Source organism: Acomys minous (assembly GCF_964271855.1).
Source record: "Acomys minous genome assembly, chromosome: 9".
NCBI lineage: Eukaryota > Metazoa > Chordata > Mammalia > Rodentia > Muridae > Acomys > Acomys minous.
The window spans coordinates 108024005-108050163 of NC_140490.1; the positions used below are offsets into that span (position 1 = coordinate 108024005).

Below are 26159 nucleotides of genomic sequence, written 5' to 3' on the forward strand. Positions count from 1 at the left end.
ACTTTAGCGATAGCTAGGCAAGTTTGTCATCTACAAAAACAATCCTTAAGTAATTCTCATATTTAACAATCTCAAATATGAGATTTTTGTATTTGAAAATAATCACAAACCAGTGTCTATAAACTGATTATAATTACTTATAATTTATTGATAAATTATACACATATAAAATGCGTGTCTACTGTCACATTCAACATACAAATGATATTTCTTTGAAGTTTTAAATTGCTTTCACAGGCACTATCCCAGCGGTGTCTTATGAGATAGAAGAGAATACGGAGACAAAGGGGGCAGAGTTATGCAGTAAAAGGATAACACGCTGAGGGTTCTGAAGTCCCCTAAATCAGAGATTAAAACTAGAAGAAGGAGGTTATAAATATGGGGGAAGTGCTGAGGCGTAAGAAGTGTTGTTTCTCTCAGACGAAAGCTTCAAAGCCATGCTTACTTCTGTCAAAAGCTCTATGCATAAAGGACAGATCCTTGAGCAGCGAGACCACTGGGATATTTGCCATGTCTGCTCCTCTTTCTTCAAAGTTGGAGGTAGCAGGAGGACCGGTACATGGTGTGCTGGTCCTTCAGCCTGGGCTTAGAAGAGAATTAATGGGCTCCAAAGGGAGCTGCCTGCAGTATTCCAGTGACCACTACTGTGCTGTAAGGACAAATAGGCTTTGAAAGAAGAAATGGGGAATACTTAAAACTCCTCACCTTATAGCAGCTGGAGAGCAGAGGACTGAGTGGCTCTGTGTTTTAATTTTAGTATTCCATTCTAGAGAAAAGTAGTTTGCAGTTTTGTGTCATGACTTAGAAGATGCTCTCCTCACGTCAATTTTGGCTTCGTGACTTGCCAGTTTTCCTACACCTCGTGTGGTTTGATCCCTTATGTGATACAGAAGGATTACTGCTCTTAATCATCATAAATGAGGTATTGGAGGCTCAGCAGGTAAGTCACTAGCCTAAAGCCAAACAGACACGGAAGCTGCAGGAAGCTTGCCATCCAGACTTTAGCATGCAAGAGCAATTCCTCCAATAAATACAACATTATCAGTAACCTCTGAAAAGAAACTAAAGTGAAATCCCAAAGCTAGAGCGAATCCCAGACATAAAAGTTCAAACACTGTATCATGTAATATATTTTATTCTGAAAAAGTAAAATGACCCAAAAACGAGTTGCAGAATTGGAAACTGGAGAATGTGTGTTAACTTCCTCCTTTCATATATAAGAAATCCCTGCCTGAGGAAGTTGAATTTACCCAGGGCCATACCAATAAATAAAGGCAGATATTAAAATTTTCAGGCAAGTGATCATGCTTCTACATAATAATTCAAAATCTTATGCTTTACTTTTTGCAACCAATTTTCTGTCCAATAAGGCAGAGTACAGTGAGTTCCTTTGAAGTTAATTATTGAAGTATTGTCAATAACCATCCCACCCTAACTGAAGAGAACATTGAAGAATTTAAGGGAAACACTTGCCACTAACAGATCTATACTTGGTGAAATTGAAGCAAATGCAAAGCACACAAAAAAAGTATTTTTTTTTATGGATTTCAGGCTTTGTTTGTTTTCATGTTTGTTTGACCATTTGCTTATAAAATAGACTCAAGTAGCCCAGGCTGGCCTCAGTCTCACTATAAAGCTGAGGATGAGCTTGAACGAATTATTTTTCTGTCCTTCTAGGATAATGGATTTAAGTGGTGCTGAGGATATAACCCAGGACATTATCCTTGCTAGGAAAGTCATATACCAACTGCACTACATCTCTGGCTTTTTTGAGGGCTCCAGAAATATTACCACTATATTGTAATGACAATTGTTCTGTCAATATCAAGTATACTAACTAGTCTACAGCTTATTCTCACAATAGATTTATTAGAAGCCAAAACTAGTACTATCCTTTGAACCCAGGTAATAATTTAGGCAAGAAATGGCCAGCTAACTTCTCGCTCAACAGCACTGCTGCCACTGAAGATGCATGGGTACACTGTGTTCTGAAATGAAAATGTGCATATAAGATACGCATCTGCACCTGGTGCACAACAAAGATAAAAAAAAAAAGCAGGGTCCATAAGAAATGTTTGTCCTTGAGAAATAATCTTTGGTTTGGTTCTGCAGATAGCACTCGGGAAAGGTAGGCAAACAATAAACAGAAAACAGAGATGAAAAAGACTATCTGCATACATTCACCATGTGATGATACACACATTTGTGCCTGACACTAAGATATTAGAGCTGCTCAGGTATCAAAGTTTTTTTATGAAATATTAATTATATTTTGGTCTGATGTATATCCAAAGGCTGGTGTGGTAGGCTCAACCACCTCCTTAGGGTTGTCATAGGAACTGATGGGAACTTTTTTGGAAGTGGGGGCGGGGAGAACCTGTGAACATAACTTTGATCTTGAACGGGAAACTGTGGCAATGACACCTTCCCCTCTGACTTTGTTTCTGTGTTGTCATGTACATTTGCTGTCACATACTGTTCTGCCACAGGCACTAAATAATCAAACCAAGCCATTATGGGCTAGAGCCACTGAAATCATGAGCCAAAACAAATATTCTCTATTTATTTTTAGGTTGATTACCTTACATAGTTTGTCACAGAGACAGAAAGATAGTTAATTAGCTACTATAACAAACATTTGCCCTCATCCAGATAATACTGGGATTAGGTCGGCTTCAATCAACATTTCATTAATAAAACAGTAGTCTGAAGAGGTTCTGATCATTATCTTCTACTCAAGAATATGAAAATGGTTGTAAGAAACTTTTAAAATTATTATAAACAAAACTGAGTATTCTTAATATAGTCAAATGAACTAAAAACACTAAACCTTTTTCTATAAATATGCAATATATCTGAATGCGCCATTCATGAAGTGCTTTGATGAAAATGAATGCTGAAATTATACATTTCTCTTCCAGGGGAAAAAACTTTTAAGTCAATTTTTTTATGTTCACTCACTAATTTAATTAATAACTATTTATTCAGAAATGAATGGGTATAAAGCTCAAAAAACCTTTGAGCTTGAACCCTGGTGCTATGGAAAAGTCAGATGATTCATTCCACCCCTACCCCACTCTTGCCCCTAGTCCATGCAAGAGCAGAAAGGAGCAAGCAAACATACTAAAAGAGCCTGAAAATGAAAGGGACAGGAATGTGTGCAACAAATGAGCATAACACAAGGTATTGGACTACTGACCAAAGGGGGTTCCTCTTATCTCAGAAATCAAAGAGTGTTTTGCTGAGGAAATATACATGAAATGAGGTCTAGTGTATAACCAAAAGCTATTTTTGAGAAATAAGAACATATTAGGTGAATTCCTGTGGGGGCAATGAACATAAGAATAACTAAAAATACAGAAGCAAGTCTTGAAAAGGAAGATAGTAACTAAGAGGGGATGGTTGGAGCCTGGAGAGATGGCTCCACAGTTAAGAGCACTGTCCAGCTCTTGCAGAAGACCCACGGTCCAGCTGCCAGGGTCCACGTCATGCAGCTCATAGCCGTCTTTAACTACAGCTCCAAAGGACCCATTTCCCACTCAGAGCTTTCACATACACAGAATGAAAAATACATTAAACTTTCTTTTAAACATAGGGGATGATGACCGTATCGTGAAATGATGTCTTGACCAAAGAGAGATGAGAACTGAAAATCCTCGCAAGCTTTGCGGAAACGGAGAGGAAGAGATGCCGGGAAATGCTGTCATGGTGGAGCAACGGTGAAAGAGGCGAAACTACAGGGAAGTCTTAAGTTATAAAGAAGAGATGGTGAGTGAGGGCAAACACTGAGAGATGAACACAGAGCAGAAAACAGTAGTGCCCATTGCTACTCACAGTGCTGTAGTGGAAATTTAGATAAGGGATTTTACTTGCTCTTTTTAATGAGGGACATATTAATGTATTTTGAATGTGGAAGTCATCTGGAAGCTGAACTTTTCAGTTATATCTTAACTCTGCAGCTATCGAATGACATATCCACTTACAGGATAAAAAAAAAACGTATTGAATGTCTATTGTATTCATCAGTGTTGAAACACTTTTTTCAAGCTTGTTATTATATTTTGTATCTAAAAGTTAAACATCCAAGGTAGTTTTAACCATTTACTGAAATTCTAATTAAATTTTATAGCATATTAAATTATTTTTGTTGAAATAAAAGCTCATTGATTATTCATTGATAAAATGGCATGTGCTCTTTGCATTAGAAAAGAGGTTTTGTTTGTGAACTGAGTCCTGAAAGTCCAGATACTTTGCCACATAATGAACTGCAAATCTCCTAGAGTGTTGGAGCATCAGTTTTGTTAAATCAGGATTCATCACTAAGGAAGAACAACATACCAAGACACCAATTCACCCTAACATTATGCCTTTCAAATATCATGATTCACTAAGCATAAAAGTGAAACTTCAATCAAGCTAAGTTATAGATATATATTTTTTAGAATGGTTAGCACTCTGAAAACTATGCCAGAAACCCGATAAATTACTTTTCTATGTAAAGATTGTAGTTTTAGTGCTTAAACATAGGCGGGTAGCTTCCTAAGTAAAATATTTTTTTACAACAGTAACTTAAACTAACACTAAATATAGTTATCTCTTTCTATCCATTGATTCTGGAACTGTGAATTCAAATAACCGTGGATGTTAAAATATTAGGGGAAATCCATACTGTAAGAAATTATTTCTTCTTGTCATCATTGCCTAACACATTAACAACTATTTATATAGTAATTAAATTGTATTATTTATTGTACAAAATGGAACTGTGACTAGAAGTGTATGGAAAGATGTGATACTTTCCATGTATACTTCACCATCACATATAGAGAAATGTGAGAAGCTGTAAGTTTTACGATATGGAAGGGACACTGCAAGTATTTTATAGGCAGCACTACAATAATGCTATAAAGTAGGGAATTAGAAAAAAAGAGTGGCAAAAGTTGGACAATGCTTTTTGTTTTAAATTGTTGTCCTAAAGAGACATGAAGATTCTTTTTAACTTAATAATGTGAGTTTAAAAATTAATAACTTAGCTAAAACTATCCCTGCAGTTTACACGTCAACAAAGCCAGTAAACCCTCTTTAAAATGTTTTACTTCATCTACCTCCCAGAAGGCACGGTACCAGGCGGAAATGACAAATGTTCCTTGCCTACAGAGTTTATAGAATGACAGCACTGTATTTGCAAAGTTGAAGCGATCTGGATGATTTAGTGGAAGACTGAAGGAAAAAAGAGGCCCACTTCAGTCAGCCCGAGGAAAGCAAAAATTGAAATATCAGAGCAGATGTGATACTTATAAGCTGTGGCATTTAATGCATAATATTTAAGAGCCAGTCCCTCGAGAAAAAGACTATTATGCTATCCAATCACAATAAACGTGGAGCTTTAACAGAGGGAAACATTTAACCACTGGCAGATCTCTGCCCCATTTAAGTCACAGTTTTATATGGTGTTAGATGACAAAAATAGGACCCCAGGAGCCATAGGAAAGGGTGACTGGTCATTTACGTTATGTAAATGACGTTATGTTCTTAAAGGCTTGGGACTCATTGAAGCTGTGCATTTTTATTTTTAAACTTCTATGTCAACTTTTTTTTTTTTAAAGAAGGGTTTCTCTGTCTTGGCTATCCGAGGCTTTCTTTGTAGACCATGCTGGTCTACAATTCACAGAAGCACGCCTGACAGAGGCAGATTACAGACATATGCCACTGTGCCTGCCTTTTATAGCAACTATTAAAAAAAAAACAAAATAGTAGAGTTTGTAGCACTATAGGAAATAATACAGAAATAAACAAGGGACTTTTCTTCCATTTTTCTCTTGTAGTTAGGTTCTTAGAAAAGCTACATTACTGAATCTAATCTGGATGCTGTGGAGATAAAGAGCCATCTCCACAGGGCCCTGTATTGTCTCCCTTTAGCCACAAGTACTCGCTGCCAATATGTAGCAGCAACTCAACAGATATTTGAATGGTTACTTGTTTCCCAGGATTAGGCTGAATTCAATAGCTGGGGGATTCTTTTTATTCAGGCTGCAACTTTTCACTTATATAACCATACTATCTGTAAACACATCCCTATTTGATACTGATGCCCTGTATTTCCCCCACATTGTTATATTCAACTGGCCATAAATTCAATAATTATTTCAAATAGAGTCCTGGAAGCTGACATCATGCTTTGTCCTAAACCATGGGAGAAATCTTCCAACTGCTTTTCATTAAGTATGATGATTACCGTGCAGTTTTAAATGAGCCTTTTCAGGGTTGTGGGTGCTATTGTTATCCTTCGGGGTCCTCAATTACAAATGGATGTTGAGTTTATCAAGTGATTTCTATATTAATAGGCATGAGTGTATGGCCCTTATATTTTAGCTTGTGATTCTTAAAGATATATGAGATAAGTCACATTAAGATGATTTTCAAAAATTAGAAGGGAATTCAATCTTGGGACAAATTGAACTTAGTCATCCAGTACTTTCTTTTACTACGTAGCACCTATCCTACTTCCTGGATAGGATTTTACAGAATTATGACTTCTTTAAACATTGCTTAAAATTTCCAGGAAAGTTGTCTGTGACTGTAGATTTCTTACAAGAAATGCTGTCCAACACAAATTTGATTTTCTTAATAATGATGATGTTTAAAGGATCTATTTCATATTTGGAAGGCAAACTGTTTCTGTTGGAGAAAAACTGATCCATATCATCAATCATGAAAATCACATTGTAAGTTCGCCATGGTGTTCATGATCCTTTTTATAACTTCAGCAGCACTCGTGAGATCTTCTGTCCCTTTTGTACTGGTAATTTATATCTTATTTTTCTCTTTTGAACCTCTATAGGTTTGTTACTTTGATTTCAGAAAGCCACTCTGTGATTCAGAGTTTTCCCGCCAGCCTTCCTGTTTCAATTTCATTATTGTCTGCTCTTATCTCTACTATTTATTTTCTCCCAGTTCTTTCGGTTTATTTTGATCTTTTTTTCCTAGTTTCTTGAGATGGGCTCTTAGATTCTTTATTTGATATTTCTCATATTTTCTACTGTATCTTATTAGTATGATGAATTTCCTCTCAGCACTGCTTTCGTTGTGCCCTACAAATTTTGACATGATATAGATCTATCTTCTTATTCATTTGTACATTTATTTAATTTTTCTTGAGTATTTATTTAATCTATAGAATATTCGAAAGAATACTTATTAGATTGCAATGATTTTATTTTCATTATAGCTCTTTGGTGATTTTGTATGATCCAACATGGTCAAATAAAAAATATAGTTTCAATCATTTTAAATTAGCTGAAGTTTAGTGAGGGAACATACATATGTGAATGTATGTGTTTATTTGTCATAAGACAATAAACATCTTGAAGTATGTTCTACTGAAAACTTTTAAGATATGTAAAATGTGTTTGGGGTAGGTAGTTAGTAAATGTTGATTATATCTTACTTGAAAATGATCACTGTAAACTATTGCTTATTCAGTTTCTGTTGCCCTACATATTATTGGTAAAAGGTTGATGAAAGAGGGAGTAGGGAAAACCAGGGTAGAGATAGCCTAGGATGGAGTAACATGACGGGCAGAATAATCTTTCTGAAAGATCCCCAGACTCGTGATTATCTGGGATAAGCAATCAGGCTCCCAGTTACCCATCATAATGGAATTCCAAACAGAGCATGAATATCAACCGAGATAATATACTTGTTCACCATAGCTGAAAAGATGTTTTACCCATGATAAGAGACATGAGTAAGAAAAAAACTCTTCTCATAAATAAAAAGCACAAACAGCAGATTCAAATAAGTGTAATAGTCAACAGAATATGAGAAGAAAGAACAATGCATAGACAGAGGCAACCCTAACAGAATTATTGCGTATATGGATGGCGATATGTTTTTTCAGGGATCATGGAATTTGAGAGAGTTCAGATAATAATTAATGTCATTCAAGTATAAGGTACACACGGATCATCTACAGATGTCCGACAAAAGTTGAAAATATAAAGGTCCCCCTCAGTCTTAGACCTAAGGCAGGGGAATAGGGTGAAAGTGGGAGGGAGGGAGGAATGGGAAGATACAAGTGATGGGATAACAACTGAGTTTTAATCTGACTAAATTAATCAAATAATAAAAATTAAAACATAAAAAAGGTTGTTCTGATAGAGTGTAATAATTTGGAATATCTGTACGGAGATTATCAAGAAGAAAATGAGAATGAATGAGCTAATAAAATTATCCTAATAGTTCCAATTTTATGTCAAAGAAAGAGAAATCAAGACTGGAAAATGATAACAATTTTGAGAAAAGAAAGATTCAAATGAGAAAGAGAATTCAATTTAATTCCAAAGTATAAATGCAGTGCTTAACAGGCATTATATACTGTACTGGGGAACTAGCTTTTGGTTGCCTCGTGATTCCTAATGTCACGAGATCGTCGCAGGACAGTGTGGCCAGTGCTGCAGTACATGCAGTTCAACGGTCAGTTACACCACATAAAAGGCACAGGTGGAGACAGAGACATTGTTCAAGAGGCGACACCATTCAACCTGAGGTCTCACAAATAAGAAAAAATTGCTAGGTAACTCTTGGGCACATACCTAAAGGACTATATCCTACTCCAGAGACATCTGCTCAAACATGTTCACTGTAGCTCTCTTCATTATAACCAAGAATTAGAAATGACCCAGATGCCCATTTTCCTTCCCTAGGTAAGGAAAATGTTGTACATTCACACAACAGAATATTACTCAGCAGTTAAAAAGGAAGGAAAGGAAAATCATGAAATTTGCAGCCAAATGGATGCAGATAGAAAGTTCCATGCTGAGTGAAGTAACCCAGACCCAAGAAGACAGATATGCTATGTATATGTATTCATATGGATCTTAGCTATTAAATCTTCAATGATCAGGCTACAATCTGTATCACCACAGAGATTAGGTAAGGAGTAGGGAGTGGGGAGGTGGAGGATAAATCTACATAGGGAGAAGAAATAAAATAGATGGCTGGTGATGGCTAGGTTTTGGGGGGATTGAACAATATGATTCAACAGGGGCAGAGATGAGATCTCTAGTGGAGACAATAAAAGGTGGGACATTTAACCCAATGGTCCCATAAGCAACTGCAGATTGCCTATGCAAAATGAACTCAGTGGCATTTTTGGAAAATTTGTGTCTCATAATTCTTTGTCTGGACTTCTTTGTTCCTTGAAGCCCTTTGCTTATTTATATGTGATAGCTCTAGTTTTGTATTCTTACAAGATTTCTGTGTGTGCTAATATATGTGTTTCTGCATATTATTTGTTTCCTGTGCTTTTTCTTTGGCTATATTTTTTTCTGTTTGTTTTTTCCTATTCTGTATTATTATTGTTGTTGCTGCTGCTGCTGTTGTTGTTATTTAACAGTAGCAGTAGCAGTAGCAGTAGCATTTAGATGTCTGTGTATTTTCTAATGAGAAAGAAGGGGTGTGTATTTGTTTGGGTAGCAAAGTGGTGAGGGTCTCAGAGGAGTTGGAAGGAGCGGAGGAATCTATTTTAAATTAGCGTACACACACACACACACACACACCACACACACACACACACACACACACACACACACACACACACACACACAAAAGTAAAGAAAAACAGGAAAGACCTACTGGTAGAAGAGATTTTTTTTTCTGGTCAGCTAACTTGCATGAAAGTCATGCAAGGAGTTCCAGAGCTATAGTTTTGTAACTTGTCACTCATGGCAGGATGCGCACTTTTGTGATGCAGCTGCCTTTATGTCACCTGTGATTCTGCTATTAACTTCTCACACATGATACTTTTCATAGCTTTAATCAATCCATCGATTCATGCCCCCAAAATCGAAACAATTCCATGGAAGAGCAGACAAAGGAACAGTACACCCAGGAAAAATAAATTGCATAGATAGTGAGGGGAAAAAATAATAAGAAAGAAGAAAGATATCAGTCATGATGGCTGATGATTGCTGAGAAAGATGGCAAAGGTCTTGGACTCTAGCACTTATAAAGGCCATAGTGACATCTGGGAACAGACGCTTCCATGAAGTGATACAGACTGAAGCCAGATTACAGTGAGATGTAGCACAGGTGCAGGATTAGGGAGCAGAGGTGAGGTGGAGAGGGCCGTTTTACAGAGTCTAGCTTGTACAGGGGAAGAACATGAAGATGCAAGTTAGAAGTGGTAACAATCAAGAGGTTTTGTTTTGAGGCCAGGAAAAATAGCACATTTCCATGGTACGTAAGGAGGGGGAAAGTTCAGAATGTACAGAAAGTATTTAATGTTTAAGACATATGACAGATGTTTATAGATCCTCTACAATGTTTGAGAACACCATTCCAAGATAAACAGCAAGCTTTCTTGATAGTGTTAGCGTGTATTTTAAATAAGCAAGAAAAATAATGGAAAGCCAATGGAAAATCAGATACCCTTACTCTAAGGAAGTATTTCAATTCTGAGGTCAGCTTAGGAGCCATGAACACTTATTACTAACAAATTCTGCCTTGTCAAAATTGAACACGCAATGTCATATTTCCAAGTAAGCTTTCAGTGTTAGGATTTATTTTATTTTCTTCAAGAGAGGTGACTTATCTTTTTTAAAAAAATCTTATGTGTTGCAAAAACCTTAGCATGGAGCGGATGTGTCAAGATTGTTTCATGTGTTATATTGCGAAACATCTGAATGTCTATCAAGTCGGCAGGATTTGAAAACACTGTGTAAGAAAAGCAGAATAGTGTGAGATGGTTTAACACTTGCTTCAAAGTCTATTGCATTTTTCAGGGACAGAAAGTGAGACAACTGAAAATGATGGGAGTCGTAAAATGGTACAGTGCTGTTCAGGAGGATTTCCTGAGCATGGAGAATGAATGGCCTCACGTGCTATTGTGTTGTTGTTGTTGTTGTTGTTGTTGTTGTTGTTGTTGTTGCATTTGTAATTGTTGAGTTGCCAATTCTTAATATAAGAGAATATGTAAATAATCTGGGTACCTTTCTACACACACCCCACTTGTCAGTCTGCTCAGTCTGATAGTCCTTGTCACATAGTGAGAGACTGCTGATACTGATGACAGCCTGACTGAGAAGCTGCCTTCCCATTGGCTTTTTAAACTTACGTCAGATTATTACTGAAATATGCTCCATAATTGTTTTATGAGGACCTAGTAAAGTGCTATCAAATAAAATAGCTATTCAAACATCAAACGTTACTTTAAAATAATGCACATGAAGCATGTTGTTTGAACCAAAAGACTTTCAATTCCTCCATCTCTTTCTAGGACCTTAAGAAATTACTTTCTCACTTATATGAACTGAAAACAAATTGTCAAGTGTGAAAACGTAAGATTACACCGCTGCATAGGGTGACTATTTCAAAGCAATATATCGATAGCCTGCCTGAGTGACAGATGCTCATGTGGAAATTTTTGAAGCAAAAAGTTTCAACAACTGAAGATCTTCCTATTTCTTTCCTATGATGAGATTTAAAAAACATTTCATGTTAATTTTTTTTGTTTACGTGTGTGTGTGTGTGTGTGTGTGTGTGCATGAGAGAGAGAGAGAGAGAGAGAGAGAGAGAGAGAGAGAGAGAGAGAGAGAGAGAGAGAGAAGGACAGGTAGATAGAGTCAGGAGGGAGGGAGAAGTGAATGTGCCTGTGCATTTGTGCATGCAGGTGCCTGTGGAGGCCAGAGGAGGCTCATAGATCCCAGAGGACTGGAGTTCTGAGCCTTTTTTGACCTGCCTGCCATGTGCTCTGGGAAAGCAAACCCCAGTTCCGTGCAAAAGCATTAAGCTCTCTTGACCACTGAACCATCTCTCTAGCCTCACTTCATTAGGTTTTCATTTAAATAGGAGTCTGTAAAGATTTCTATATTTTCCGTCTTGTTATACTTTCCAAAAAAAAATCCAATATCATATTAAACAAAAGTCTAGGAGACTGCCATACTTGTTATCATACCCAGATGTTTTAGGAAGTATTAAAAACTTCATATTTTTTTCTGTGTGCACACATACATGCATGTTTGCGTAGTGCTGTGCATGTGGTAAGAGTTTTAATGCAGGAAGATTCAGCTCTTTTCTTTCTACCTTGAGGGTTCTGTGGATTAAACTCAGGTTATCAGTCACGGCTAAAAATAAAGCAGCCTTTGTAAAGCAGCTATGCTCGCCACTATACCACCAATGCTAGGGCTGGAGGCACACAGAGGAAGGGGAAGCAGGCTATCCAGATGAGACCTGATATGCTGTGCTCATAGGGTGGGGGAGGAGGTCTCCTTCTCTCAGAGGTCTAGGGGAGGGGAATAGGGCAGAAGAGGGAGGTAGGGTGGGAATAGGAAGATCCAAGTGAGGTGATAACATTCAGGATGCATTCTGAATAAATTATAATATATTAAAAAAATTTTAAAGCAGCCTGCTTCAAACCCAGTGCTTCTCAACCTTCTTAAAGCTGCAACACACTAATACAGTTCCTCATGTTGTGGTGATTCTCCACACCCACACCACCACCCTAAAATTTTGGTTGTTACTTTATAGCCATAGTTTTGCTGCTTTTACAGATTGTAATGTAAAGATCTGTGTTTTTAGATGGTTTCGAGGGGGCGGGGCTGGCAGGTCGCAACCCACTGTTAGAGAGTTATTGCAAAGCTCTGTTGAGTGTGTTGATAGGTCTTAATGTAAACAGTGACAGAACTACAGAAAACAGGCCACCGAGGGTAACCCTCCAGTACTCATATGAAAACCTTATTTCATGGTGACTTTAATTACTCTATCTGAGTCTTTAAGTTGTAAACCATGCAGCTTTGAATCTAATCACTCTACGCTTCTTTCTCTTTCTACATGCACAGCTGTTACTAGAAACCATGGAAAATATTTAATTAAAATAGGGAAAATATTTTTGTAAATCCACAATATATGTAAAACAAACAAAAACAAAAAACAAAACAAAAATGTGAGTCTATGTAGAATGTTTTATAATGCTCTTTCAGGATGCTAACATTTTTATCCCTTTGATAATACCATTTACAAATCTCCTGGGATAGATTCTGAGCTTGTTGACGTATGTTCTCCAGAATTTTGTTTCTGTTGACTTTTTTCTTTAACACAGTTAAAACAGTTGTCTGTTGTTTTCTTCACACATGTTTCTCTTTTGAAATAACTATATAAGTGAAGAAGGTAAAACAATGCTCCCCGTCGCCCTCCGATTTTCACTCTTACTATCCAGGTCAATTCATCAAGAACACTCAGTATATAGTATCACCTCAGTTTTGTTACCTCATATAAAACTGTTGGGTTTCCATGGAGAAGAGGCCCATAGCAAATATAAGAATGTCCAACAACCCAGCCTAAGTCAGAAGCTGCCCACCATACCTAAAACATAGAGAAGATAATCAAAGGCATGTCTTAATCGGAGAAACGCCATGTGAGGTAAGTGGAAAATCAGGTTACCTCTCCAGGCTTGAGTCCATATATGGAAGACATCGTCCAATTCAACATTACAGCATATCCCCCAGTGGGTCTAACTACACCCTAAAAGAGGGGAAAAAGTAAAGTTAACATCTATGAAATAGGTTAGAAGAGTCGCTGTCTTCATAAAAGCTATCACAAAATTTACAGATTTAAATCATTCAATATTCTGTAAACTACAAATTATATATAATATATATATATATATATATTTGAATTGCTATTTCTTTTATTTCTGTAATAGAAACCCCAGAAAGTTTGTGTTCATCACTTCAATTTATAGAAAAACATTGTTGTCTGACATCCTTAATTATATATGAAACCCATACACTTTCACAGTCACACAATGCAATTTTTAGTGGTAACCCACAGTATCAAAATTGTATTTGCAAATGCTTTACCAGAACAAAAATAGAAACTACTCAAATTAAATTCAATTTGATAAATGCAGACCAACATAAGAACATGCATTCCTTATGCTGACACCAACAGGCCGCTTAAAGAAAACAAGGCCACATTCTAATTGAGGCCTCTTACATTGCTAAGTGGGAATCAAACAGAACAATATAGACTTGAGCAATACTTTAAGGATGGTTTCCAGACCTCTGAACAATGAATCCTGATGAGTTAGCCTTAAGGCTAACAGATGTGTTTTATGTTGCATTTGAGGGAAATCAAGGCATTACTACATAACTACATATGTGTAGTTTTCACAAATCTGTTTCCAGTACTGTCTCTTAACACTGAAAGCTATCCAAACTCAACAAAAAAAAATATTTAAACCCTGGAAACAAGATAAGAATGAATATTTACTTGATCATTATAAGTATTAATGGTCATTAGTGCCAATAAGGCATGGCTATTGAAATGAGCCAGAAAATGCCTACTGAATAATAACAGTAATAAAAAAAAAACCATATGACCTTCAAAGAATCTTTGAGCACAGCATTTGAACCAGTCTCTTCAAAACATTATTCTCTTAAAAGGGGTGAGCGTGGCCTAATTAGTGGATGTTCTCTTAGATGTAAATTTTGGGACTCATTCTGTGCTTTTAACACATGTACATGATTCAGGAGAATGGAAAAGAAAACACTGACTTTTCCGTAGCTCCTTTTACGGCTGCTCTCCTCAGCTTCCGCTAATAAAACCCAGGCATCAAACTGTGGAACATATTGTATCCGCCAACAACACCTGGTCTCTTGGCAAATATCAGGTGCAGCTCTAGTGCCGTTGAGAGCTATTCACTATGTTGTGTGATGCAGTTAACACACAGCTGACTCTCTTGTTCACTTCAGAAATATTAGACATTCGAAGTCTCTTTCCAGCAAGCTTTCTATATCCACTGAGACACCAAATTCAAATTCTCTAGATGAAGTGTATTCTATTTTTTTATTTCCATTAAAATGTTTTTTCCTGTGGTCTAGGAACTTAATGTATTTGGTATTAATAGTTTTGCAAACATTCTTTTCTAAAAAGAGCTTCTCAGTGTTTTTGAACAGGTATCACCATACAGGTTTTTTTTTGTATCCTGTATGTTTTCACATGTTATTTAATGTCAGCAATGACCTCAACTAGGATGTTTGAGAAGTTTCTTTTTCTCTACATCTGTCACAGCATTTTATTTTATTTATATAGGAAAAAAAAGCTTTATGAGAGCAGTTTTGGTATTCTGGGATTCTTGAGCACAGAAGGTTCATAAAGTGTCTTTCATTTTTCTTTTTCCTTTATCTGAAGAAGCATCAATGTGTGGAACCCAGTAGTCTGCTCAATGTTCACAGAAGTCGTTTTAAAATTGAATTCCATTCAGATAAAATATTTAGATCATGTTTTTACCACACCTCTTTCCAGATCCTCCTTGCTTCCTTACCCACCCAACTTATGTCTTCGCTCTAACTCTACCATTCAAATATTTAATAAAAAAAAAAAACAAAACAGGAAAAATAGGAAACACACAAAAAATCATGAAAACAAAAATCAAAACAAAGAAGCAAAAGACTGATGTGACAAAAAAAATCAAAAAACAAAAACAAACAACAACAATTTAAAAATGTCAAAAGAAAGCAAAATGAAAGGAAACATCTTCAAAAACACAATAGAGTTCATTTAGTGTTGCCCAACTACCTGTAACCATGGGCCTGCTCCAGAGTGTGGTTGATAAACCCAGTGAGACTCCATTGGGGAAAAAATAATTTTCCTTTTGCCAATAGGAACCTGTTGCCGATAGCTTCCTGGCTGGGTTTGTGGCGCCGTGTCCATTTACCCTCCGTTGGGACCCTTTCCCGCTTGACCCTGTTTTGCTCTTGCACATATTGCCATGGTCTCGGTGAGTTCACATGTGTATCAGCCCCGTTGGGCAAAAAAAAGATGCTGTTTCCTTGGAGTCATCCACTACCTCTGGCTCTTATACTCTTCCCATCTCCTCTTCGGCACAAATTGCTGAGCCTCGAGCGGAAGGGTTTGATGAAGCTCTCCTACTTAGGACTAAGTACTCCATATTTCCTCACTCTCTGCATATTGTGGGGCTCTGGGTATCGGTGCTATTTGCCACTTATTGCAAGAAGAGGTTTCTCTGTTATGGGTTGAGTGAGGTGCTGATCTATGGGTATCGCAGATTGCCATTAGGAATCATTCTATTGCTATATTTCGTTAGCAGAATAATAATATTGCCCTTTACCCTGGGAGCATGACATATCTAGTGTCAGGTTCTTGGCCACCTTGGGCTCCATCTCATTTAACAGACCTCGGTTGGTTGCTCTCAGACCTTCTGTGCCACAGAATTTGTTGCTGTTGATACTGATGATTACCTTTCTCCTCCTGTAGTACTCAAAGAATATCTTCCAGTACTGTGCACACTAGTCAGCAGGGATGAAGCTTCTAGTTAGGCACCAACTAGAATTCTCCATATGTGATGGCATAAGTAACTGCTATCTTAGTGTCGCTGCATTGTATCAAGAAATTACGTATTATCATTAACAGAGTAAAATTTTAGGTGGTAAAATGCACTGGCTAGAAATGGGGAATAAATATGGAGAATAAAGGGCTTGGGATACAGAACTAAGTATTAATGCAAACTGTAAAATATAGAAGATGAATTTAAACTAGGAAACAGTTTCTGTTTCTTTATCAAACGACTGCTTCGTGACATAATGTTTATCAATAGACTGTGTAAATCAGTCAATACTTAAGTGTATGCTACCAAAAAATCTATGCATCTTACCCATCTGATCAAACCATGAGTTATAAAGCATTTACATTGTAATGGCTAATATTTAAGAACTTAGTTATATATTTTATAAACATTGAACCAGGGGTATGCATGTATGGGCATGGACTCTACCATTGAGCTACACTCCCAGCCTAAGTTTAACATTTTTAAACAATATTACTTCTGTCATCCTAGAAATTATCTTTATAATTTAACCCATTCTGGTTTCATTCACATGGTGAAAAATGTCAAATAATTAGAGACCATAATCAAATATTCTAATTTTTAAAAAATATAGTTAAACAAGAGTCAAAGGCTATAATTTAAATATTTATCATTCTTCAGTCATCTCCTTATAAAGTTACTATTAAAAATTTAGTCAGCATGAGTTCATTATTCAACAATAGTTATGCAATATGGCCAGACCTCCTAAAAATTTAGACAATAGACTTTAAGTATCTGAGACGTCTCAATGATGTAGAAGCAGACTCATATTTGCATGTTGATATTTTATGAGATATTCAGAAGTAAAAGGAGAGAGAAACATTGGGTATCAAGAAATGTTATTATAAATATTAATTTGCTAATAAAACAAGGAGACAAATATGTTGTTTTTTGCCTGTAACCATGGTTGGCAGATAATGAAAAAAGTAATGAGAAGCAAAATTAATCAGAAACTAAAAATAGCTATTTTTAAGAGTGATTCTTGCTATATTGGCTAGGCTGGCCTCAAATACCTGGGCTTGAGCAACCCACCTGCCTCTCACTTTAAGTCCATGGAACTGCAGGTGTGTTTCCAAAACCTGGTTCTAACGAGGAGAATTTTAAAGTGTATATTGAATGTTGTAGTTAAGGTAAAAGTATTTGCCCAAGAATAATGTTTCCCTCTAAAATGCAAGTTTGAGCTATTTTAGTCTTTTGAGTGCCTACCTATGCTTATACTCTACCTTAAATGTAAAAAAAGACTAGTGATCTAATGCAGTCTCAGAAAAGCCACCTACACCACCAACATTCTAGACTCTACAGCATCAGACATAATCATTAGGGTACGGAGAAGCTGAGAAATCTCCGAGTGATGACAGCACTCCATCCCCAGAAGAAGATATGAAAAGAATACTGTTTCAGAATGGGAAGTATTACAATTAGACGTTCTTTATTTTTAACCACATAAAAAATTATACAGTATTAAAAAACATCAAATTCAATTTCTATAAAAGGAAAGGATGGTTACTTGTCACCCAGGAATGAATGAGATCAGAGTCATTACAGAGAGGACCTTAATAACTACAACCTAATGGAGTGCTTTTTTATGGTAAGAAAAGCCACAGAGTTACCTAAATTATAACATTAAATGGAGACGGAAAATGAGACTTCAGAAAATGTGCAGTTTCTATCACTGTAACTTGAGGCCAAAAAACAAGCAAACAAAAAACCAAAAAACAAAACAAAGCATGCACATGAAAGAAGAGTGTTGATGGACAAACAAAAAGAAGGGTGATGTGTGCAGAGAGACTGGATGTGTGGGATATTCATTTCCAAACAGTATGTATGTTATGGGGCATTTAAATTGCTCTATATTAAGCTGAAGGGCTGAAACAGAAGAGATGGCTCAGTGTTTGAGACCACTTAACGGTAACCCAGAGGACCAGGGTTCAGTTCCCAGAACTCACTCTGGACAGCTTACAACCTCCTGTACATCCATCTCTAATGGGCCTTATTCTACACACACACACACACACAACGCACACACACACACGCACACACACGCACACACACAGGCATGCACGCACACACGCACGCACACACAAACTGGGAAATCCATATTGGATTTAAAAGAAATACATCTTCAAATGGTGAAGGGAGTTAAAAGAATTAATAAGCAAAAGATATAGCTCTGATGAACTTTTAAAAATTCTCTATACCATCACAATTTCTTCTACTCATGAATCTTGAAAGTCACAATAACAACAATCCTGACAAGACACGCCCACTGATGCAATGGCATGAATGTTTCAGGGGTAACCAGCCAGGTTCTGATTGGATTTAAAGTCACCACATAGGCCTAGAACTTTAAACTTTAATCCTAGTCAAGAACCCATGGCTGGGGCAGTCATAATCTCGAGGGGTGACTCTACTTCTATTAGTTTGATAAATGAACAATATATAAAACTGCCTTCTAAGTACTTATGGTTTTACCAATAGATTAACGTCTTTCAATTCTCAACAGAGTAGCTTCTCCCCCCCGCCCCCAAGTGGGCATCAATGAGTAAGAGACAACAGTTCAAAGTGGAGAATATAAGGGATAGTGTGCTTTTCCCACCATGTGGTGTCCACATCAGCTCTCATGCCCTGAAGTCTTGGGAAACATAGAGGGAGAGCGAGGAGTTTGGTAAGAGTCAGATTTTCAGAAGGATTGATCTGAAACAGTGCCTTTTGGCCTTTGCTGTCATGAGCTCACAGCAGCTGTGGTTGCCTGAGAAAGACTTACACAAATCAAGCTAGTCAACATTCTAGAGTGCATGGAGGCCCAGGAGGCCCCACCCCAACCAGAGGAGATATGGGCAGTTGATGGTTGCTGGAAGAGAAAGCATTCATTTCCCTCAGGGTGAGGCACGGACATAGTGCACTCTGTATGCTGTAGAATAGACATTTGGCCCATGTTCTGACTGAGTAAGAATATCAACAGTAAAGTGAGTAAAGGGGGAGGAAGTCCCCCTCAGGCGCAGTCATAGGGGAGGGGAGTAATGGGAAAATGGGAGGGAGGGAGGAATAGGAGGATACAAGGGATGGGATAACCATTGAGATGTAACAAGAATAAATTAATAATAAAAAAGTTTATTTTTAAAAAAGTAAGCACCTGTATCAAGAAGATCATAGTCTGAGAAAAAAAAATCCTTTTTTTTTCCCTTTTCAGGAGAAATCCTTCCAAGTGGTAGAACTTAGTGAAGCATCATAGAACAGATAGAATGTTTCCATTTGAGATATTTCATCAAATACAAAATTTCTTGCTACAGCTTCTTCCAAACTCTGAGACTGCAGAAGATACTTTAGCAGCTATGTAATTTCTTATCGATCTGCAACTCCGAGATAAGGGGCTAAGATGTAGCAAGTTCAGCACTTTACCAGCAAGAATTGTACAAGAGATGGAAAAAAAAAACTCTTATTTTTATTACTCTTGCTCTCACTTTCTCTCTCTCAGCTGTTCCCCTAGGGCAGGGAAGAGGACTATGTCTACATAGTAGGAATGAAAGTTACAAGACTGCTGCAAATGCACGAAAGCCGTATCTACAGCCTTTCTTCGCTGCCTCTGTTTCAGCCTCATCCTTCTGCTTGTGTTTCCCTCCTATTCTTCTATTTGTATTTATTGACACTGGATCGTTTTGGTTTTTTCTTTCTTTCTTTCTTTTTTTTTTTTTTTAACTCCTGTCTGATTACTACAGCCGTTCTAAGATAGAAAATTTGAGTGGAGATAAAGGTGGGCGGCCATTATTAAACCCTGTGGAATGCAGTCATAAACTGCAGACAGAATATGAAACCCACATCAAAAGTAATACGCAGGAGAAGCGGTTCAGACATAGAGGCTTGAATAGCGGCAGCAGCGAGCAGATTACCCCTTCGTGCCACTCCCAGTAATTCCTGGATTAGTAAACGCAGATGAAAGTACTCCTCTACACACATCTGCAAATTCACGCAAAACATAAGACCACTTAATGTAGACCATATATATGCATATAAGAAGCAGGGTCTTAGAGGAGGGTGTTAATGTGTGTGTACGTGCACGTGGGTATAAACACACATGAGTTATATGGCACATGGGTAGACGTCAGAGGAAACTCCGATGTTGACCTTTGTCTTCTCCCTGATTTGAGACAAAGTCTGTATTGTTGCTCACTGACGCATTTCCCAGACTCACGGATGTGTGAGCTGCCAGTAGTTCTCCTCCTGCCTGCCTCCCACCTCTAGGAACAGACACCCCAGGACGACAGACCCATGTGTTCTCCTTGGTGCAGCTTGTTATGTGGAATCTGCAGATCTAAAATCAAGTCACTAGATTTACATGGCAGGCAACTTACTCACTGAGCCATTCCCCCAGCTCAAGAGTGTTTTAAAACACTTTAAGTACTTTAAAATATCATTTTTCTAAGAAATAGTACTGCCCAGTGACGTATAACCTATATGTCAATGTTTTATTCCTGAAAATATACTGATCTTTCTTGTGTTCAAAGTTTTAAACACAATTAATTTTTATTATGCCTTTAAAATAAAAAAAAATTATAAGAATAAAAATGGAGTCTGTAAAAACATATCAACTCCAGAAAAAAAAATGTTCACCAAATATTCTGAAGACCTACCTTGGTCATGATTAATGCCAGACTGGAATAAAAGAAGTTGGGATATATTCAAACACACGCCCTAGTAAGTATATAAAGTATATTAAAGTAAGTGGCATGAAAGTATGATATCAATGTGTCTCCCTAATGGAAGAAAATATGTCTGAGGGGCTGCGAGAGATCTTGCCATTTATTGTGTACTAATTCTCTCCTAATTAAGACAATTCCGGCGGTGAAGGGGAGGGTCATAACCTTAGGGAAACTAATAAAACTTAAAGGGCCCAAGAGCGTAGACATTTACAAGAGTCACAAGGCTCGCCCCAAACTGATAAGCAGAAAGCAGTTGCTAGAGGAAAGGACACTATCTAGTAGGGCTGTCTGCCAGTTGTGCACTGAGCTGCAGTGATCCAGTGAACTTTTGGTGGTGTAGCTAGCTGCCTTTGCATCACTTATGGTCCAATAAGCAACCTCAAACAAACCCGTTAGTTCAACCATATAGACTCCAGACATGGTGCTGGAGATAGAGCTGAGAGTTCCACATCTTGATACATGGGCAGCAGGCTTGAGTTGCTGAGACCTCAAAGCCCACTCCCTCGTGACACACTACTTTCAGCAAAACCATGCCTACTCCAACAAGGCCACACCTCCCAACAATGCCACTCCCTATGGACCAAGTATTCAAACACATGCCTCTATGGCGGCCATTCCTATTCAAAGCACTACATTACTTACATCTATATTATAAGGAATGCTGTACCTTCTTGCTATCCTAGAATTTGTTTTCTCTCTGATGCAACTGATAAGTTCTACAGCCAAAGCCAACTTTTCTTCAGTTCTTCAAATGGAGCATCAGTGAGGGGAATCCCATGGTGGCCAGAGTCCTCTCCATGTTACAGACTAACATGCCTCCATGGTGAATGAAGTCCACCTCAGGAGCACGCAGATGGCTTTCCACAAAAGTACTGTGCATCGACCTACAGTCAGCCTATATGCCTGTTGTGTGTCCTTTGCTGTGAGCAATAAAAAATACAACTGAGACTGACCTGTCTCCATAGGGAGGGAAATGCCTATATAAAGGGAGAAATGCACTGCAGACACTTACATGTACTCTTCCACATGAGCCTCTTATGTGGGAGGGGGCTGGAATAAAAAGGAGGATGAGATGGACATGTTGGCTTGCCGTTCCTTACCACTGGGAGGATGCAAGAGAAAGGCAATACAAATTCTGTATGTGCAGAGAACTCCCTCCTAACATTCAAATGCTTGGAACCCACATGAATAATTGGAGAATGAATATAGAGGGAAATAAGGTAGAAATGAGAAAAGATACCCTTTAGGTCTGACCTTTAATACAAAGGAAGTAAAGAATCCATCATTCAGTATGTAGATGAGGGCTCTGATAATGGTCCAGCACAGGAAACTGTCAAATTCAGGGGCTAGTCTGCCTTTGAAACATTCTGAATTTGTAAAGAATTTCAAAGAAAGAATGAAAGCACCTCTTATAGCCTGGTTTCTAAGGCTGTGTCACATGTGGGTTAATAGGATCAGTGGGGGTGCTGTGGAGCTGGAGAAATGGAGTAACTGACTTTTCTTCACTCCTCGAGAAAAAAAGAATTCATAACCTGAGGCAAGATAAGGGAAATCTGTCTCTGATGGACTGGCTCATTTGGACTGAGCCATTAGAGACCCTTGGTTATCACTGACTGATCACTCCATAAATATCAGAGGCTAGAAGACCATAGAGGAAGACAGGCATTACTAATGGAACTAATTAAGAGAGGGGTGATATTTGATCTCAAGTTCACTGGCCTAGATAGGACTGTGTTCATTAGGAGATTTAAGTAAAGTGTTGATTCATCAGGTACCAGAGGACTGGCATGGACTTCGTGATGGTTAACATTGATTGACAACTTGTCTGCATCTTTATTATCTAAGACACACACTTCTGGATAGGCCTGTGAAAGATTTTCCTAATTAGTTTAATTGAAACAGGAAGAGCCACCCTAAATATGTGTTTTACTAGCCCATGGACAAAGGTCCTAGACTGTGTAATAAAGAGAGGATAAGCTCAGTGCAGCCTTGAACTGTGAGGAAAATACAAAAGACAACATTTGTTTCTAAACTTATTTGTAGGGTATTGGGAGAATTGGAGCTGCTGCTGTGGGTGGCTTGACCCTGTGGTTCTTAGGTGTTAGGAACTGACTTTTCAGGAGAAATGTCCAGGAGTCTGAAACACTAGCTAGAAATGTTCTTGAAGTGCCACAAGCATAAGTTAATAAGCTACTGCCCATCTGGTGGGCGTTGGGAAGGACAGAATGCCATGCTAAATTCACATGGTGGTAGCCTTATTTATGAGGTTGCAGCAGCCATCAGAAACTGGGCTAGAGATCACCCCTACTGTGTTCTGACAAAAAAATCTTGTTGCACTCTGCCTGTGCAATAAGAACTTTAGCAAGGCTATATTCAAAAGGAAAATTAATATTTGGCAGAAGACATCTCATTTGGGATAAGTCATGTTTACTAATGATTGCTCATATCCACATTGAGAGAGAGAGAGAGAGAGAGAGAGAGAGAGAGAGAGAGAGAGAGAGAGAGAGAGAGAGAGAAACAGAGAGAAAGGGAGATACAGAGAGGGGAAGGAAGGGAGTAAAGAAGGGAGGGAGGGAGAGGAGGAGGAAGGGAAACACACACACACACACACACACACACACACACACACACACACACACACACACACACACACACACACTGGATGCAACGTAACCCGCTGCTTCAAGATTCTACTTTCAGGACTTCTCTTTCCTGATGAACTGTGCAGAAAGACATTTTCAAATGTGTAGTTGGTCAAGGAAAAGAGTTTTAATGAATTCACACTTACCAAGGAGGCATGCTCATGCTCTAAAGAACCTGGATTTGTTTAGTGTCATTCAACAGAAATCTGCTGTTCTGCCCTGGTGCAACAGAATAAGTTTCCCAGAGACAAATGCCACCTTGAAAGGTTCTATCTACGGAAAGCGGGAATGAATTTTAAAAGAGAGAGCCTAGACTGAGGACACCATAGGAGGGGCTTCCTGCTCAAACCAACTCCCCCCCCCCTCGCCCCAAAAAATGTTACCCTAGGTCAGGTGACTGTTAATGCAATCTTGGCTCAAGGCAGACAGACTGAGCCCCAAAATGACACCAAATCTTGACAATGCTACCTATATAGTACTTGCTTACATGCATAAAAGATGCAAGAGTGAGGGCACCATGAAATCATGGGACATAGGCCAACGTTTTATAAGGTCAGTGAAACCGCACCATGTGATCCACGGCTGTATTCTGTGCACATTCCTGAGGTCCCTGGATAAAGCAATGATGATAAAGTCCAAGTTGCAATGGAGATAGCAGACTGTTTGAGATGCCACGACCATGGAGAGTCTGCCAAGAAAAGCTGGTTAAACAGAGTAGAGCAGGCCCAAGGGAGGGGCTGTATGTGCTTCAGGTAACGGAGGTGCAGGAGGAAAGCTAGCCAAGGTCTCTCAGGTGATTACACCACAACTTTTAGGTACCTGATGTGGAGCTGCAGGATTTGAAGTCTGCCTCACTGCGTTTCAGTCTTTTTGTTTCCCTTTTCCTTGCACTGTCCCCATTCTTTGTACTGGAATGGGACTATTTATTCTATGATGTTGTATATAGGAACAATGGAACATGTTTTGTTTTTAATCTTATAGCAACTCATAATCATGCAATTGTTCTGATTCCCAGAAAAGCTGTAGACTTTAGACTGTTAAACAGTGTTAGTATTGCTAAAGACTATAGGGCCTTTTGATGTTGGATTTTTTTGAATTCATTTTACACCATGACATGACTAGAAGCCCAGGGGCACAAGGAGTGAAGGTTCATGGGTTATCTATTAGGGAGCTGAGGTGATGGCTCAGTGGGTGAGGTATTTGCCATGCAAGCATGAAGACCTGATTTTAGATAAGCAAGGACCTATATCAAAAAGGTGGAGAGCAAAAACTGATACCTTCAGTTGCCCTCTGACCATGCATGCCCAGGGGCATGTGCATACCCCATCACAAACACACACAATACTCCATGCATACAACATAACCAGCTGCCTCAGGATTCGGCTTCCATGGCTTCTCCATCAATGATACATGCTAGCCTTGAACTGTGCATCAAAATCAAACTCTTCTTTAAGTTTTAAATTTTATTTGCAATTTGTTTTGTTTCTGGTGGTGGAGGAGGGTCATAAATCTTGTGGCAGCAATAAGGGGACCAACTAAGTGGGACTTTGGTGGATTTTGCTGAGTCATGTGTTGAGAAATGAGCTTTGTGAAATAATAAGGTACAAACAGATCTAAACGATTTGGATGGGTGAGTAAACCCGATACCCAATGTGCTTAAGCAACTGGGAAAGAGAAGGATGATCAAAGGGCAAAACAAACAAGAGAGGTTGGCCTAGCTAAGTATGGAAAAAACATGGGGCAAGATCTGTTTCCAGCCAGAGTCCCAGGGATGACGACATAGAGCCATGTGCTATGCTAGTGGACATCTGGATGACTTCAGATCTTGGGCATCGATCAATGAGAGACCTAAGTGATAAAACTGTCTAAGTTTAAAAAAAAAAAAGATTGTAAAAGATTTAGCCTGTTCTATCTAGGGGTGGGTGATTACAGTGTCTGGTGTTCATTTCTCTCTTGTAAACACAGTACACTGGGGGATAGAGATTTTCCACTCTGTCCAGGGATAGTTCAGTAGCCAGGTGTAGCTAATTGAAAGGCAAAGGCTATGAGACTCCCCAGCATTTACTGACAAGAGCTTGGAAGCCACCTCCATTGGCTGTCAACCCAGAACATGAACCTACTCCCTCTTTGACATGACCCAGACCCAAAGATATGATCTGACCCCATCAAGGGCATCTGGTTTGGGGATGTAGTGGCAGCACTACAGCACAAACCCAAGATCTGAATGCCAGCTGGCTAATGGAAATTATGGGGGATTATGGAGAGCCGAATGGCGTGGTGTCTCTCATCACTGCCAAGGGTCACTCTTTGGATGAAACAAATGATGCAAATGATGACAATATCTCTATATGTATTGAACAGTGCTGATATTTTTTGTGTGTATCCCCTTAGCTATCTAAGACCAATGGACAATGGCATAAAAGAGAATGTGCT

At 38.4% G+C, this 26159-nt stretch overlaps 1 protein-coding gene across 1 annotated transcript in view; it reads right to left on the reverse strand.

Moving 5' to 3' along the window:
* The window catches only part of ACSS3 (acyl-CoA synthetase short chain family member 3), a 162908-nt gene that overhangs the window by 64531 nt on the left and 72218 nt on the right, over positions 1 to 26159 (reverse strand). Inside the window, exons 6-7 of the mRNA XM_084794124.1 lie at positions 13441 to 13521; positions 13267 to 13362 (exon numbers count right to left, since the gene is read on the reverse strand). Of these exons, the coding sequence (XP_084650250.1) occupies positions 13267 to 13362; positions 13441 to 13521 (177 nt within the window). The remainder of the gene's footprint in view (positions 1 to 13266; positions 13363 to 13440; positions 13522 to 26159) is intronic.